Source organism: Scyliorhinus canicula, chromosome 2 (assembly GCF_902713615.1).
Source record: "Scyliorhinus canicula chromosome 2, sScyCan1.1, whole genome shotgun sequence".
Classification (NCBI taxonomy): Eukaryota; Metazoa; Chordata; class Chondrichthyes; order Carcharhiniformes; family Scyliorhinidae; genus Scyliorhinus; species Scyliorhinus canicula.
In genome coordinates, this window is record NC_052147.1 from 288,689,584 (window position 1) to 288,705,859 (window position 16,276).

At 54.9% G+C, this 16,276-nt stretch overlaps 1 protein-coding gene across 1 annotated transcript in view; it reads left to right on the plus strand.

Moving 5' to 3' along the window:
• The first annotated feature begins 9,547 nt into the window (after positions 1-9,547).
• Positions 9,548-16,276, plus strand: part of retreg2 (reticulophagy regulator family member 2) — a 50,500-nt gene continuing 43,771 nt past the window's right edge. Inside the window, exons 1-3 of the mRNA XM_038790225.1 lie at positions 9,548-9,693; positions 14,378-14,484; positions 14,776-14,803. Coding sequence (XP_038646153.1) covers positions 14,481-14,484; positions 14,776-14,803 — 32 coding nt within the window. The 5' untranslated portion in view covers positions 9,548-9,693; positions 14,378-14,480. The remainder of the gene's footprint in view (positions 9,694-14,377; positions 14,485-14,775; positions 14,804-16,276) is intronic.

Consider the following 16,276-nt stretch of genomic DNA (forward strand, 5'->3'; position numbering starts at 1 on the left):
TTAACTAACTAAAACACTGAAGGGTTTCTATGATGTCTACTATGATTACAGTTGGATACCATGATTAAATTCAAATAACTATGATTAACTAGTATTAATTACTATTGGCTAAGGAGTTACTCGATATGAAATGAATGAGAATGAAAATGGCTTATTGTCACGAGTAGGCTTCAATGAAGTTACTGTGAAAAGCCCCTAGTCGCCACATTCCGGCGCCTGTTCAGGGAGGCTGGTACGGCAATTGAACCGTGCTGCTGGCCTGCCTTGGTCTGACTGGATTCTACGTCTCCTATCCATGCTCTGCCTCACATGTGTCAGTGTTCCAGTAACGTTCTCCTGTCACCACGCCACCTGTGGTTCATTGCTAGAATTGTTATCCATACAGGCACTAATGTTTATATACAGTTTGGTTGTTATATTATATACACAGATAATAGTTCACATATCGTCACAGGTTCTGCCAGCGTCACTCAGCTCCTGACCTCATTACAGCCTTGGTTCAAACTTGGACAAAAGAGCTGAGTGCCAAAGGTGAGGTGAGAGTGACTGCCCTTTTATATCAAGGGAGCATTTGACCGAGTGCGGCATCAAGGAGCCCCAGTTAAACTGGAGTCGATGGGAATCGGGGAAAACTCTCTGCTGGCTGGAGACATACCCGGCACAAAGGGAGATGGTTGTGGTGGTTGGAGGTCAATCATCTCAACTCCAGGACATCACTGCAGGGGTTCCTCCGGGTAGGGTCCCAGGCTCAACCACCTTCAGCTGCTTCATCAATGACCTCCCTTCCATCATACTGTCAGAAGTGGGGATGTTTGGGGATGTCTGCACAATGTTCAGCACCATTCCTGACTCCTCAGTTAATGAAGCAGTCCGTGTCCAAATGCAGCAAGACCTGGACAATATCCAGGCTTGGGGCTGACAAGTGGCAAGTTACATTCGTGCCACACAAGCCCCAGGCAATGACCATCTCCCACAAGAGAGGATCAAACCATCGCCCTTGACATTCAATGGCATTGCCATCGCTGAATCCCCCACAATCAACACCCTGGGGATTACCGCCCAGTCCATCACACGAACCTGCCTCCCATCTGCCGGGGGAAAGCGTGTAGACTCCATCTACACCTCCCGCTGCCGGGGGAAAGCGGGCAGCATAATCAAAGACCCCTCCCACCCGGCTTACTCACTCTTCCAAATTCTTCCATCGGGCAGGAGATACAGAAGTCTGAGAACACACACGAACAGACTCAAAAACAGCTTCTTCCCCACTGTCACCAGACTCCTAAATCACCCTCTTACAGACTGACCTCATTAACACTACACCCTGTATGCTTCATCCGATGCCGGTGTCTATGTAGTTACATTGTATATCTTTTGTTGCCCTATTATGTATTTTCTTTTATTCCCTTTTCTTTTCATGTACTTAATGATCTGTTGAGCTGCTCGCAGAAAAATACTTTTCACTGTACCTCGGTACACGTGACAATAAACAAATCTAATCCAATCCAATCCAACCATTGATCAGAAACTGAACTGGACCCAGCCACATTAATACTGTGGCTACCAGAGCAGGTCACAGGCTGGGAATCCTGCGGAGAGTAACTCACCTCCTGATGCCAAAGCCTGTCCACCGTCTCCAAGGCACAAGTCAGGAGTGTGATGGAATACTCTCCACTTGCCTGGATGAGCGCAGCTCCAACACTCAAGAAGCTCAACACCATCCAGGACAAAGCTTGATTGCTCCCCCTTCCACATTCAAACCCTCCACCACCGACGCACAGTGGCAGCCGTGTGTACCATCTACAAGATGCACTGCAGTAACTCACCAAGGTTCCTTAGGCAGCACCTTCCAAACCCATGACCACTACCATCTAGAAGGACAAGAGCAGCAGATACCTGGGAACCCCACCACCTGGAGGTTCCCCTCCAAGTCACTCACCACCCTGACTTGGAAATATATCGCCGTTCCTTCACTGTCGCTGGGGCAACATCCCCCCTAACAGCACAGTGGGTGTACCTACACCTCAGGGACCGTAGCAGTTCAGGAAGGCAGCTCATCACCACCTTCTGAAGGGCAACTAGGGATCGTCAATAAATCCTGGTCTAACCAGCGGCGCCCACATTCTGTAAATGAATTTCAAAAAATTATACCATCTGTTGTTTCCCGAAACTTCATCATTCTGAACTCTGGACCAGACCCTTAACGGAGATGTTACAAAGTTGACATCACGACACAATGTGGTGTTTCACATTGAATCCGTCTGAAATCATATTCAGTGTATTCCAACTTCACAATGTCGCTGCCAAAAACAAATTCCATATCTCCACAGCCTAATGCATAATCCCAACCCAGCAAAGGCCACAGTGACTCCAGACAGGACTTTGCCTTCTTTAAAATACATTTAGATTACCCAATTAATTTATTTCACTTTAGGGGCAATTTAGCGTGTCCAATCCACCTACCCGGCACATCTTTGGGTTGTGGGGGCGAAACCCACGTAAACACGGGGAGAATTTGCAAACTCCACACGGACAGTGAACCTGGGACCTCGGCGCCATGAGACAGCAGTGCTAACCACTGCGCCAGGATTCTGTCTTTTTGGGGACATTTGAAGAAAGCCCTCCGGTCAAAACCAGAATCAACCGGGTAAACCTGCTGTATCTGTGTGGGGCACAGCTGTGACAACACGCTGGGCCTCAGCACTTACCCCACAGCAGAATCCGCTACACGTACCCAGCTGGCACAAACACACACCAGAGACTATATCAGACTGAGCTAGAATCACAGACTAACGTCAGTGAATGTCGGTTGTGGCAAGGCTTAAACAACATAACAGGCTACAAAGCAAAGCCGAGTAGAATCTCCGGCAGCAGCCCACCCCTCCCCAATTGTTGTCTCCGGTTGCTTCCTTGATCATGAAGGTACATGTAGAACACAAAGATATTTAGGGCAGCACGGTAGCACAAGTGGACAGCACTGTGACTTCACAGCGCCAGGGTCCCAGGTTCGAATCCCGGCTTGGGTCACTGTCTGTGTGGAGTCTGCAAGTTCTCCCCGTGTGTGTGGGTTTCCTCCGGGTGCTCCGGTTTCCTCCCACAGTCCAGAGAAGTGCAGGTTAGGTGGATTGGCTGTGATAAATTGCCCTTAGTGTCCAAAAAGGTTAGGAGGGGTTATTGGGTTACGGGGATAAGGTGGAACTGAGGGTTTAAGTGGGTTGGTGCAGACTTGATGGGCCGAATGGCCTCCTTCTGCACTGTATGTTCTATGTTCTATATAATTGCTACAAGTATTTATTGTTGATGGTAACCATGTATTTCTATGTACAAACGATTCCGTCTCCGTTACTGCGAAACCATGGCGCCTGTCTTCTTTCTGTCCTACTCCTCGCCTCCCGTCCATCCCCCCGATATATTTTTGTCTGAGTTGATGTCTGGTTCCACCTGCTGGTGGAGGTCATAACTGTCCCTACATGTATTGGCTATGTACAGTGGTGCTATGGTATACAAATATATATATTGGTACAACGATGTACAATTATACATAGATATGCCTATACGCATATCACCATACCAATGAACTCAATGCATTCTATGCTCTGTTCGAGCAGGTAACCATCAAACCGCTACCCCAGCAGCCCATACTACACCCACACCAACCATCACAGCTTCTGAAGTCAGATCGGCCGTCCTGAAAGTGAACCCTCGGAAGGAGAACAGGTCCGCTCGGGGTCCTTGTTTGTGCACTCAGAGCCTGCGTGGACAGACTGGCAGATGTGTTTGTGACATCTTTAACCTATCCCTACTCCATTCCTTGATCCCCACCTGCTTCAAGAAGACCACCATCATACCGGTGCCAAAGAAGAACCAGGCAACGTGCCTCAATGACTACCGTCCGGTGGCCCTGACATCAATTGCAATGAAGTGCTTCAAGAGGTTGGTCATGAGGTACATCAACTCCATATTCCCAGAATGCCTTGATCCACTGCAATTTGTATACCGCCGCAACCGGTCCAAAGCAGACGGCATCTCCTGGCCCTACAGGGGGGTGGGACCCAGAGGGTTAGCTTAAAAGGTGTAGTAACTGAATGGGAAATACAGAACAAAAATAAAAGAACAACATCACCCTCAGGCAGAGCAATAAAGGTGACAAGTGTGAGAAGGGAGGTGGCCAATGAAGGATTGAGGGTGTTGTACCTAAATGCGCGCAGTATACGGAACAAGGTCAATGAGCTCGTTGCGCACATTGAAATTGGCCGGTACGATGTTGTACATAGTACAGTGTAGAAGGAGGCCATTCGGCCCATCGAGTCCACACCGATCCATTTAAACCCTCACTTCCGCCCTATCCCCGTAACCCAATGACCCCCTCCTAACATTTTTTTGGGACACTAACGGCAATTTAGGATGGCCAATCCACCTAACCTGCACGCCTTTGGACTGTGGGAGGAAACCGGAGCACCCGGAGGAAACCCACGTAGACACGGGGCAAACATGCAGACTTCGCAAAGACAGTGACCCAGCGCGGAACCAAATCTGGAACCCTGGAGCTGTGAAGCCATAGTACTATCCACTGTGCTGCCCTAGAATGTCTCTGTGGGGCATCACCGAGATGTGGCTGCAAGGGGATCAGGGCTGGGATCTAAATATCCAAGGATAAAAGGGCTTGGTGGGTCGGATCAAGGAAAACCCCAAGGCTTTTTACTCTTATGTGAGAAATAAAAGACCAGGGTGAGGTTAGGGCCGGTCAAGGACAGTAGTGGGAACTTGTGCATGGAGTCAGAAGAAATAAGAGAGGCGTTGAATGAATACTTCTCTTCAGTGTTCACCATGGAGAGGGGCTATGTTTCTGAAGATGAGAGTGTGATACAGATGGGGAGACTGGAGGAGGTCGATGTTCTGAGGGAAGATGTATTAGCAATTTTGAAAAACCTGAGGGTCGACAAATCCCCTGGCCAGATGGGATATATCCAAGGATTCTTTGGGAGGCAAGGGATGAGATTGTAGAGCCTTTGGCTTTGATCTTTGGGTCCTCACTGTCCACAGGGATAGTGGCAGGGGACTGGAGAGTGGCGAATGCTGTTCCTTTGTTCAAGAAAAGGAATAGGAATGACCCTGGTAATTATAGGCCGGTTAGTCTTACTTCAGTGGTCAGTAAGTTAATGGAAAGGGTCCTGGGGGATAGGAATAATGGCCTTTGGAAAGATGCAGCTTAGACGCCCAGACGCCGAGGCCCCAGATGCCGAGGTCCCAGGCTCCGAGGTCCCAGGCTCCGAGGCCCCAGGCTCCGAGGTCCCAGAAGCTGAGGCCCCAGACGCCGAGGCCCCAGACGCCAAGGTCCCAGACGCCGAGGTGCCAGGCTCCAAGGTCCCAGACGCCGAGGTGCCAGGCTCCGAGGTCCCAGACGCCGAGGCCCCAGGCTCCGAGGGCCCAGGCTCCGAGGTCCCAGGCTCCGAGGCCCCAGGCTCCGAGGTCCCAGACGCCGAGGCCCAAGGCTCCGAGGTCCCAGGATCCGAGGTCCCAGACGCCGAGGCCCCAGACGCCGATGCCCCAGGCTCCGAGGCCCCAGGCTCCGAGGTCCCAGACGCCGAGGCCCCAGGCTCCGAGGTCCCAGGCTCCGAGGCCCCAGGCTCCGAGGGCCCAGGCTCCGAGGTCCCAGACGCCGAGGCCCCAGGCTCCGAGGTCCCAGACGCCGAGGCCCCAGGCTCCGAGGTCCCAGGCTCCGAGGTCCCAGACGCCGAGGCCCCAGGCTCCGAGGCCCCAGGCTCCGAGGCCCCAGACACCGAGGTCCCAGGCTCCGAGGCCCCAGGCTCCGAGGTCCCAGGCTCCGAGGTCCCAGACGCCGAGGGCCCAGGGTCCGAGGTCCCAGACGCCGAGGTCCCAGGCTCCGAGGGTCCCAGACGCCAAGGCCCCAGGCTCCCAGGTTCGATCCCGGCTCTGGGTGACTGTCTGTGTGGGGTTTACACAGCGTGTCTGTGAGGGTTTAGCGGGGGACGGGGGGGGACGGGGGTGGCAGGCGGGGGGGGGGGGCGGGGTGGTGCAGGCGGGGGGGGGGTGGTGCAGGCGGGGGGGGGCAGGGGGGCAGGCGGGGGGGGACGGGGGGGGCGGGGGGGCAGGCGGGGGGTGCAGGCGGGGGGGGTGGGGTGGGGGGGGCGGGGGGGACGGGGGGGGGCGGGGGGGGCAGGGGGGGGGGGGGGGCGGGGGGGCGGGGGGGGGCGGGGGGGGGGACGGGGGGCGGGGTGGTGCAGGCGGGGGGGGGGTGGTGCAGGCGGGGGGGGCGGGGGGCAGGCGGGGGGGGGGCGGGGGGGCAGACGGGGGGGTGCAGGCGGGGGGGGGCGGGGTGGTGCAGGCGGGGGGGGCGGGGGGGGACGGGGGGGGCAGGCGGGGGGTGGGACGGGGGGGGGCAGGGCGGGGGGGCGGGGGGGGACGAGGGGCGGGGGGACAGGCGGGGGGGGCGGGGGTGGTGCAGGCGGGGGGGCGGGGGGACAGGCGGGGGGGACGGGGGGGGGCGGGGGGTGGTGCAGGCGGGGGGGGCGGGGTGGTGCAGGCGGGGGGGCGGGGGGGGCGGGGGTGGTGCAGGCGGGGGGGGCGGGGTGGTGCAGGCGGGGGGGGCGGGGGGGGGACGGGGGGCGGGGGGGGTGGGAGGGGGGGCGGGGGGGGGCAGGCGGGGGGGGGGCAGGCCGGGGGGGGGGGCAGGCGGGGGGGGGGGGGGCAGGCGGGGGGGGGGGCAGGCGGGGGGGGCAGGCGGGGGGGGGGGGGGCAGGCCGGGGGGGGGCGGGCGGGGGGGGGTGGGGTGGTGCAGGCAGGGGGGGGAGACGGGGTGGTGCAGGCGGGGGGGGCGGGGGGGGGACAGGCGGGGGGGGACGGGGGGGGGCGGGGGTGGTGCAGGCGGGGGGGCGGGGGGGGGACAGGCGGGGGGGGACGGGGGGGGGGACGGGGGGGGGGGGGGGGCGGGGGGGGGGACGGGGGGGGGGGGGGCGGGGTGGGGCAGGCGGGGGGGCGGGGGGGGACAGGCGGGGGGGGACGGGGGGGGCGGGGGGGGGACAGGCGGGGGGGGGGGACAGGCGGGGGGGGGGGACGGGGGGGGGCGGGGTGGTGCAGGCGGGGGGGGGCGGGACGGGGGGGGACGGGGGGGGGGCGGGGTGGTGCAGGCGGGGGGGGGGACGGGGGGGGCGGGGTGGTGCAGGCGGGGGGGGGACGGGGGGGCGGGGTTGGTGCAGGCGGGGGGGGGACGGGGGGGGCGGGGTGGTGCAGGCGGGGGGGCGGGGGGGGGACAGGCGGGGGGGGACGGGGGGGGCGGGACGGGGGGGGACGGGGGGGGACAGGCGGGAGGGGGGACGGGGGGGGCGGGGCGGGGTGGTGCAGGCGGGGGGGGGCAGACGGGGGGGTGGGACGGGGGGGGCGGGGCGGGGCTAGCCCTGGGGGCGGGGTTAGCCCTGGGGGCGGGGTTAGCGCGGGGGGCTGGGTTAGTTCGGGGGCGGGGTTAGCGCGGGGGGCGGGGTTAGCGCGGGGGGGGCTGAGGTAGCGCCGGGGGCGGGGTTAGCCCTGGGGGCGGGGTTATCGCGGGGGGCTGGGTTAGTTCGGGACGAGGTTTGTTCGGGGGCGGGGTTAGCGCGGGGGCGGGGTTAGCGCGGGGGGCTGGGTTAGTTCGGGGGCGGGGTTTGTTCGGGGGCGGGGTTAGCGCGGGGGGAAGGGTTTGCGCTGGGGGCGGTGTTTAGTCCTGGGGGCGGGGTTTGTTCGGGGGCGGAGTTAGTGCGGGTGGCTGGGTTAGTTCGGGGGGGCGGGGTTTGTTCGAGGGCGGGGTTAGCGCGTGTGCCGGATTCGCTCTGGAGGCGGTCACCGCCGGGGGCTGGGTTATCCCTGGGGGCGGGGTTAGCGCTGGGGCAACGGTTAGCGCTGGGGGCGGGGCTTGCTGCCATGACTCCCGATGACCGAATGCTCTACCCAACCGGAAATGTGCCTCCGTGGATGACGTCAGTTCCGGAGGGTGACGCATTAGCGACAACAGTAAAAGATGGCGGCAGCTGAGGGAGCGGAGCCGGGACAGCAGCCTGGAGAGGGAGCGGGGCCCAGCCCGGGGCAGCATCCTCGAGAGGGAGCGGGGCCCTAGCCCGGGGCAGCAGCCTGGAGAGGGAGCGGGGCCCAGCCCGGGGCAGCATCCTCGAGAGGGCCCGGGAGTGGAACAGGCTGCAGAAGCGGCGGTACCGGGACTGGAAGCGGGGCCCAGCCCGGGGCAGCAGCCTGGAGAGGGACCGGGACCGAGGCAGCAGCCTGGAGAGGGACCGGGGCCCAGCCCGGGGCAGCAGCCTGGAGAGGGACCGGGACCGAGGCAGCAGCCTGGAGAGGGACCGGGAGCGGGGCCCAGCCCGGGGCAGCAGCCTGGAGAGGGACCGGGGCCCAGCCCGGGGCAGCAGCCTGGAGAGGGAGACCGAGGCAGCAGCCTGGAGAGGGACCGGGGCCCAGCCCGGGGCAGCAGCCTGGAGCGGGCCCGGGAGTGGAACCGGCTGCAGGAGCGGCGGTACCGGGACTGGAAGCGGGGCCGAGCCCGGGCAGCAGCCGGCCTCCCTCAGCCGGGAGCGGAGCCTCGGGGCTGGGCGCTGCCGGACCGCCCGGGACTCCGGCTCCTGCCCTCTGCCCGGGCCCCGGGGATACGGCCGAGTTGGAGCGGGCGGAGGAGCGGCTGCGGCGGCTGCTGTGTCGGTGTGAGCCGCCCCTCATCTTTCTCCAGAGCCTGTTGGTGTGGGAGCGGCCGGTGCAGAGCGGCCTGATGCTGCTGGGACTGAGCGGCCTCTTCTGGTAAACACAGGGAGGGGGACAGACCGGGGGTGGGGGCGGGGAAGGGTCGGCAGAGAGGGGGGGGGGAGAGGGGAAGGGGCGGCAGAGAGAGGGGGGGGCGAGGAAGTGGCGGCAGAGGTGGGGGGGGGGAGAGAGAGGAAGGGGTGGGGGGCGGCAGAGGGCAGGAGAAGAGAGAGACGGAGAGATTCCAATAACCCCCAACAACGAGAGGGGGCAGGGGAGAGAGCGACATGGGGAGGGACAGAGACAGAGATTCCAATAACCCCCAACAACGAGAGGGGGGCAGGGGAGAGAGGGACACGGGGAGGGAGAGAGACAGAGAAAGATTCCCATAACCCCCAACAACGAGAGGGGGGCAGGGGAGGGGGGAGGGGGGCGGAGGGAGAGAGACAGAGATTCCAGTAACCCCCAACGAGAGGGGGGCGGACAGGGACACTGGGAGGGAGGGTGACAGAGATTCCAATAACCCCCAACAATGAGGGGGGGGGGGCGGAGAGGGAGGGACACTGAGGGAGAGAGGCAGACTGAGAGAGATTCCAATAACCCGCAACAACGAGGGGCGGAGACAGAGGACACCGGGAGGGACAGAGACGAGAGGGAGATAGACAGAGAGAGATTCTAATAACCCCCAACAACAAGAGGGGGGCGGAGAGAGAGGGACAGAGACGGGGAGGGTGAGACAGAGGGAGAGAGATTCCAATAACCCCCAACAACGTTTTGTTTCTTATTTTCACCTTTCCCAACCCCTTGGTCTGGATTAGGTGTAGGACTGAGGATGCTAAAGCCCTCTAGACAGAGGAAGACTCACCAACTGCAGACCCGGCTGTCTAATGTCAGTGGTAACTTTTAGAGACCACCATCTTGATGAAAATTAATGACATTTTGAAAATTCTGGGTTAATAGGTAAAAGTCTTTAAATGATAGATACGTACCATGGAAAGAGGCCATTTGGTTCACTGTTTTATTGTGTTTGGGCTCTCATCTCTGGTAAGCTCCTCAATCACTTATCCCACTCCCCATTACAATTAATTGAATCAGTTTCCATCACCTTTTCCAATCAAATGTTCCAGATCCCAACAACAGTCAAAGCATCCTCCTTGTCTGTCCTCCTCTGGATCCTTAGCCAGTAAATTTGAATTTGTTCCCTCTGATTATTTCCCAGTAGCCAGAGGAGATGATGTTTCTTGATCCACGCTAAAGCTCATCATTTGTAAAACGTATATGAAAATCACTTATTGTCACGAGTAGGCTTCAATGAAGTTATTGGGAAAAGCCCCTAGTCGCCACATTCCGGGGAGGCTGGTACGGGAATCGAACCGTGCTGCTGGCCTACTTGGTCTGCTTTAAAAGCCAGCGATTTAGCTCGGTGAGCTAAACCAGCCCCTATAATAATATATTGTGTCACTTTCTAACTGTTTCAAGGAGAATATTCCAAGCTTTTGCTGATATTGAATTCCCTTACCTTGGATCATATCCTGGTGAATCTCCTGTGCTCCCTTTTTGATGGCTTTTCCATCTTTCCCGCCGTATGTTGCCCAGAAAGATGCACATTCCTCAGCTGGGGCCTAACCAATGACATATAAAGCATGTTCACTTTGCTTTTATAGTCTGTATCGTGAACAGATTTGTTATCATGACCGGTACAAGCTTGGAGGGTCAAAGGGTCTGTTCCTGTGCTGTATTGTTCTTTGTTCTAAAGGCAAATCCAGTTTGACTAAATTGTGTTCTTTGAAGTTAGAGAGCTGCTTAAGGTTATAAGAAAACAACAATAGTTTTAAGGGATTTACATATGGATCGGTAAACATAAAAAATAAGGGTTTAATTTAATGCTCCGTGCCTGGAAGGGTAAAACCTATAGTTTTTTTTGCTTAAAAATTTAGAGTACCCAATTAATTTTTCCAATTAAGGGGCAATTTAGCGTGGCCAATCCACCTACCCTGCACATTTTTGGGTTGTGGGGGCATAACCCACGCAAAGACGGAGAATGTGCAATCTCCACGCGGACAGTGACCCAGAGCCAGGATTGAACCTGGGACCTCAGTGCCGTGAGGCAGCAGGGCTAACCCACCGTGCCCCGTAAAACCTATAGTTAGATTTGTGCTGGACAAAGGTGTTTGTATATTTGGAGATTGATTAAGTACCAACCGTTTCTATTGGGTTATGGTGTGATGAATAAATAAAACAGTGGTTGCTTAACAATTGGGATCTTGTACGGTAGAGAAGTTTTAAAGTTTTAGTTTGGCTATTTTCATTGCAGGTGAAGATAGTGAGAGAAAAGACAGCTAGAATCAGGTGGTTTTGAAAGCTAGAGGGGGAACATCTCTCTCAGCTTTGCTAGAAGAAAAGCCATGCCATGAAGCAATGGTTAAGAAAACAAGTGCAAACATAGTTACGGCAGCTAGAGAAATGAAGTCTTGTGTCTACAGGTACTAGAACTGAACACTGTTCAGTTAAGACTGACTGAGCGGAGAAGCAGGTTGAGATGCCAGAAAGATATCTAAGTGATTTACGGCCTGTGGAATGTCAGTTAAATTAACTATGGAAATTGGTGAGTCACTGGAACGCGCTGCCGACGGAGGTGGTGGAAGCAGGTACGTCAGCGGAGTTTGAGGCTTCTTGACGAATACATGAGACTAAGGTTACAATAGAGGGACACGGAGCCCAGAAGTGCAGAATGTTTTAGTTTAGACAGGCAACATGATCGACACAGGCTTGGAGGGGCTGAAGGGCCTGTTCCTGTGTTTCTTGTTCCAGATCTTGGAATTATTGTAAATCAGTCAAGGCAAAGGAAACTTAAAAGAAGTGGTATAAAATCCTGGACTGGAGTTTGTTTTTTATGGGCAGTGGTTAGCACGGTTGCTTCACAGCTCCAGGGTCCCAGGTTCTATTCCCGGCTTTGGTTACTGTCTGTGTGGAGTTTGGACGTTCTCCCCGTGTCTGCATTGGTTTCCTCCAGCAGTCCAAAGATGTGCAGGTTAGGTGAATTGGCCATATTAAATTGCCCACAGTGTTCACAGATTCACCACCCTCTGGCTGAGGAAATTCCTCCTCATCTCGGTTTTAAAGGATCGCCCCTTTAGTCTGAGATGATGTCTTCTGCTTCTAGTTTTTCCTACAAGTGGTCACATCCTCTCCACGTCCACTCTATCCAGGCCTCGCAGTATCCTGTAAGTTTCAATAAGATCCCCCCTCATCCTTCTAAACTTCAACGAGTACAGACCCAGAGTCCTCAACCGTTCCTCAAACGACAAACTCTTTATTCCAGGGATCATTCTTGTGAACCTTCTCTGGACCCTTTCCAAGGCCAGATTATGTCCAATTCTGGACAGTGCACTTTCGGAAGGGTTTTAGAGGGTGTGACTGAGATTTAGTAGAATGGTAGCAGGGTGGAGTTGTAAAGAGACTGGATACGCCTGTGTCCTGTTGTACCTCCTTCCAATGCAACAAAAATTCTCCAATGAGTTACTATGAAAAGCCCCTAGTCTCCACATTCCGGCGCCTGTTCGGGGAGACTGGTACGGGAATTGAACTGTGCTGCTGCCTTGGTCTGCTTTCAAAGCCAGTGGTTTAGCCCTGTGCTAAACCATGCCCTGAAGTTTATTTCTTTTAGGAAGGGTGGGTTGTAACAGATCTTTCTGTTCATTCCCTTTATTTCCCATTCTTTTACTTTACCGATCTTATTTTGATCCATGGATGATTAATGGACATGTACCTTAAACCTGAAGAATTGAGAAGTTACTGGAGAGAAGCCCACTTCCTACTGATTTGTACAAGATGCTCCAGTTCTGTTAGCACCAGAGAGAGAGAGAGAGGGGGGGGGGGGGTCTAGGACTTGGTTTGATTGATTCGCTGGGGAGTCAATGAATTGGCCTACAAGGCTGTATTTTGCCCGGTAATGGGAGATGATTGGATTTTATCCCAGTGACCTGAAAGTATTTCAGTTTTGATTCTGGCAGGGCAGAGGCAGAACCAACTCTCCTGGAAATCTGCTGTGAGTGCTGTATTTCTATGCTGCAGCGATCCTGGATGAATGAATCTACAGAGAAGACCATTCCAGACTGCAAACAGACTTTAAGCTGCACGCTTGCTGCAAAGAAAGGGATGCTAAGAGCCATTATCTGACACAAAGACTCTTTCCTTTTGCTGATTGTTTCTATCCCTTTCGTGGTGTGTGTGCTGCTGGTTCCTTCAACCTGTGTTGTCACTTTGTGGCTGGAATTTACTCCGCACTTATACATTTTTTAAAAATGTATTTTATTACAAACGTAGTTTCTTTCAAAACAATTTCTAGCGAACAAACACCCCGGGAAACATGCTTCCCAATAATCAACTGTACAGTCTGTACAGATTTTTCCCCTCTTTTAGCCCCCCCTCCCCCGCGATAAGCAGCCCCTCAAACATGGTCACAAACATCCCCCACCTTTCCTGAAAAACCCCCTGAAGAGCCCCTTAACTCATACTTTATCTTATCTAATCACAGGAAGTCATACAGGTCACCCAACCAAGCCGCTACCCCTGGTGGTGATGCCGACCGCCACTCCAGCAAAACTCCCCGCCGTGCAATCAGAGAGGCGAAGGCCACGACATCGGCCTTCCTCCTCTCCATGAGCTCCGGCTTCTCCGAGACCCCAAATATCGTCACCAAAGGTTCCGGATCCACCACCTCCTCCACTATCCTGGCTAAGACCGCGTACACTCCCACCCTGAATCTTCCCAATTTTTGACAACCCCAAGACGTGCGTGTGATTTTGTCCAGGGTGTCTTAATGTAATAAATACTTGAAGTGGGGAAAAACATGGGAACAATTTTCCCCCTCAGCTACATTGGGCATGACTGCACAGTAAACAGTAATATGCCACAGAGGGACCACAGGCTGCGCACTAACAGGGTTCCCCATAAGGTATGCGGGTGTGTATTAATCTTAAAGGAACCATGGAGTGCAATAAGCCAGCTGTGCGATGCAGACAAGTAGAGGGAGCCTTGAATAGGTTAGTTCTAGCACAGAGCACACACATGAACGACGGACTGAATGGCATCTTCTTACGTATGGGGGCAGCAGGGTAGCATGGTGGTTAGCATAAATGCTTCACAGCTCCAGGGTCCCAGGTTCGATTCCCGGCTGGGTCACTGTCTGTGTGGAGTCTGCACGTCCTCCCCCTGTGTGCGTGGGTTTCCTCCGGGTGCTCCGGTTTCCTCCCACAGTCCAAAGATGTGCGGGTTAGGTGGATTGGCCATGCTAAATTGCCCGTAGTGTCCTAATAAAAGTAAGGTTAAGGGGGGGAGGTTGTTGGGTTACGGGTATAGGGTGGATACGTGGGTTTGAGTGGGGTGATCATGGCTCGGCACAACATTGAGGGCCGAAGGGCCTGTTCTGTGCTGTACTGTTCTATGTTTCTGATTTCTAACTGCCTGCCGAAGGCCTGGTAGGTGAGGGTGTGATTGATTGGGGGAAAGAAGCGATCGTGAACCAGTGGGTGGGTGTGTGATCTGCTAGGAGAGCTGGACTCTGAATTCATGGTACTGTGAGGATGTGTATGTGTGAATTGATTCTCTTGAATTAAGTCTCTTCTTTCCACCCACTCCCCAGGCTGTTCTCATCCACATCACTGCGTCCATTTTTCCTGATCAGCTTGTCGGTGCTGGCCATCGTGTTCCTGGACCATTGGAAAAGCGAGTTGTTATCCCACGTCATGGGTAAGCTGAATGCTAATCTGCAAACTCTGCACACCTCCTGAGTTCCTTTCTTCTCTCCTCCCGCACCATGCTCCAGATCACTATACCTCTGAGTCCCTGATCTATAACTACCTGCCCAGATACCTGGAGACCCCTCCCTCCTGGGCTGCTCCCTGCATTGATATCTGAAGCTAAGCCCCTGTCCTCTTGTTTCCAATCCATTTGTTCCTGTGATAATTGACAGCTCCCACTGAAACATCAGAATTATTGTTGGAGTGTGCAGAGAGTGATGCTTTCTCTTTTCTCTTGCAGTGCAGCGCCCCATGGATGAAGGCGAGAGGTATGTTTCCATCGAGTACTCCAGGCTCAATCGTTTCTTCACATTCATTGTGAGCGAACGAAAGTATCTGAATGTAGGAAAGGCTGGGGTGCTATCTTGACATCTGGTACGGAGCCCCCCCCCCCTTCCAAACAGTAAAGGTTCAGGCTCCATTTCCAGGCCATGTTGTATTAGTTTGTGTTACATTGTGGACCTTTGGTAAGGATTGGAATGTCAAACAACTCAACATTGCAGATAGACTTGAGGAATACAGTAAGTACAGGGATCATGTTTAAGAAAGAAGGGAACAAAATCAAAGAGGCTTGAAAAGACATTAGCAAACACGGTTACGGAAAATCCAAAGATGTTTTGCCAGTACATAAAGAGGAAAAGGATAGTTAAAGAAAAGGTGAACCAAAAAGGGAACTTGTGTGAAGATGCAAAGGTGATGGGAAGAGTTTTAAACAAATGCTTTATTTCCGTATTCAGCAAAGGGATGTTGCGGATGTAGGAATCCAACAGGAGCAGTGTGAAATTTTGTTATGATTTTATCTGAGGGAGGAAATGTTATAGAAGTTGGAATCCTTGAAAGTGGGTAAGTCGGGGAAATGGCAAACAATTATAGGCCGGCTAGTCTGTCTTCAGCAGTGGGCAAATTGTTAGAACCAGTCCTGAGAGATTGGATAAACCGTCACTTAGAAGGCATGGGCTCATCGGGGAGAGTCAGCATGGCTTTGTTAAACGCAGGTCATATACAAATTTGATTGAATTCTTTGAGGAAGTGATGGTGGGGATCAATGAGGGGAGTGCAGTGGATGGTGTTTGCATGGATTTTAGTAAGGTATTTGACCAGGTTCTACATAAGAACAGAACATAAGAACTAGGAGCAGGAGTAGGCATTATGGCCCCTCGAGCCTGCTCCGCCATTCAATGAGATCATGGCTGATCTTTTGTGGACTCAGCTCCACTTTCTGGCCCGAACACCATAACCTTAATCCCTTTATTCTTCATAAAACTATCTATCGTAAAAACATTTAATGAAGGAGCCTCAACTGCTTCCCTGGGCAAGGAATTCCATAGATTCACAACCCTTTGGGTGAAGAAGTTCCTCCTAAACTCAGTCCTAAATCTACTTCCCCTTATTTTGACGCTATGCCCCCTAGTTCTGCTTTCACCCGCCAGTGGAAACAACCTGTCCGCATCTATCCTATCTATTCCCTTTATAATTTTATGTTTCTGTAAGATCCTCCCTCATCCTTCTAAATTCCAACGAGTACAGTCCCAGTCTACTCAACCTCTCCTTGTAATCCAACCCCTTCAGCTCTGGGATTAACCCAGTGAATCTCCTCTGCACACCCTCCAGCCCAAGTACGTCCTTTCTCGGGTAAGGAGACCAAAACTGAACACTATATTCCAGGTGTGGCCTCACTAACATCGTATACAATTGCAGCATAACCACCCTAGTCTTAAATTCCATCCCTCTAGCAATAGAGG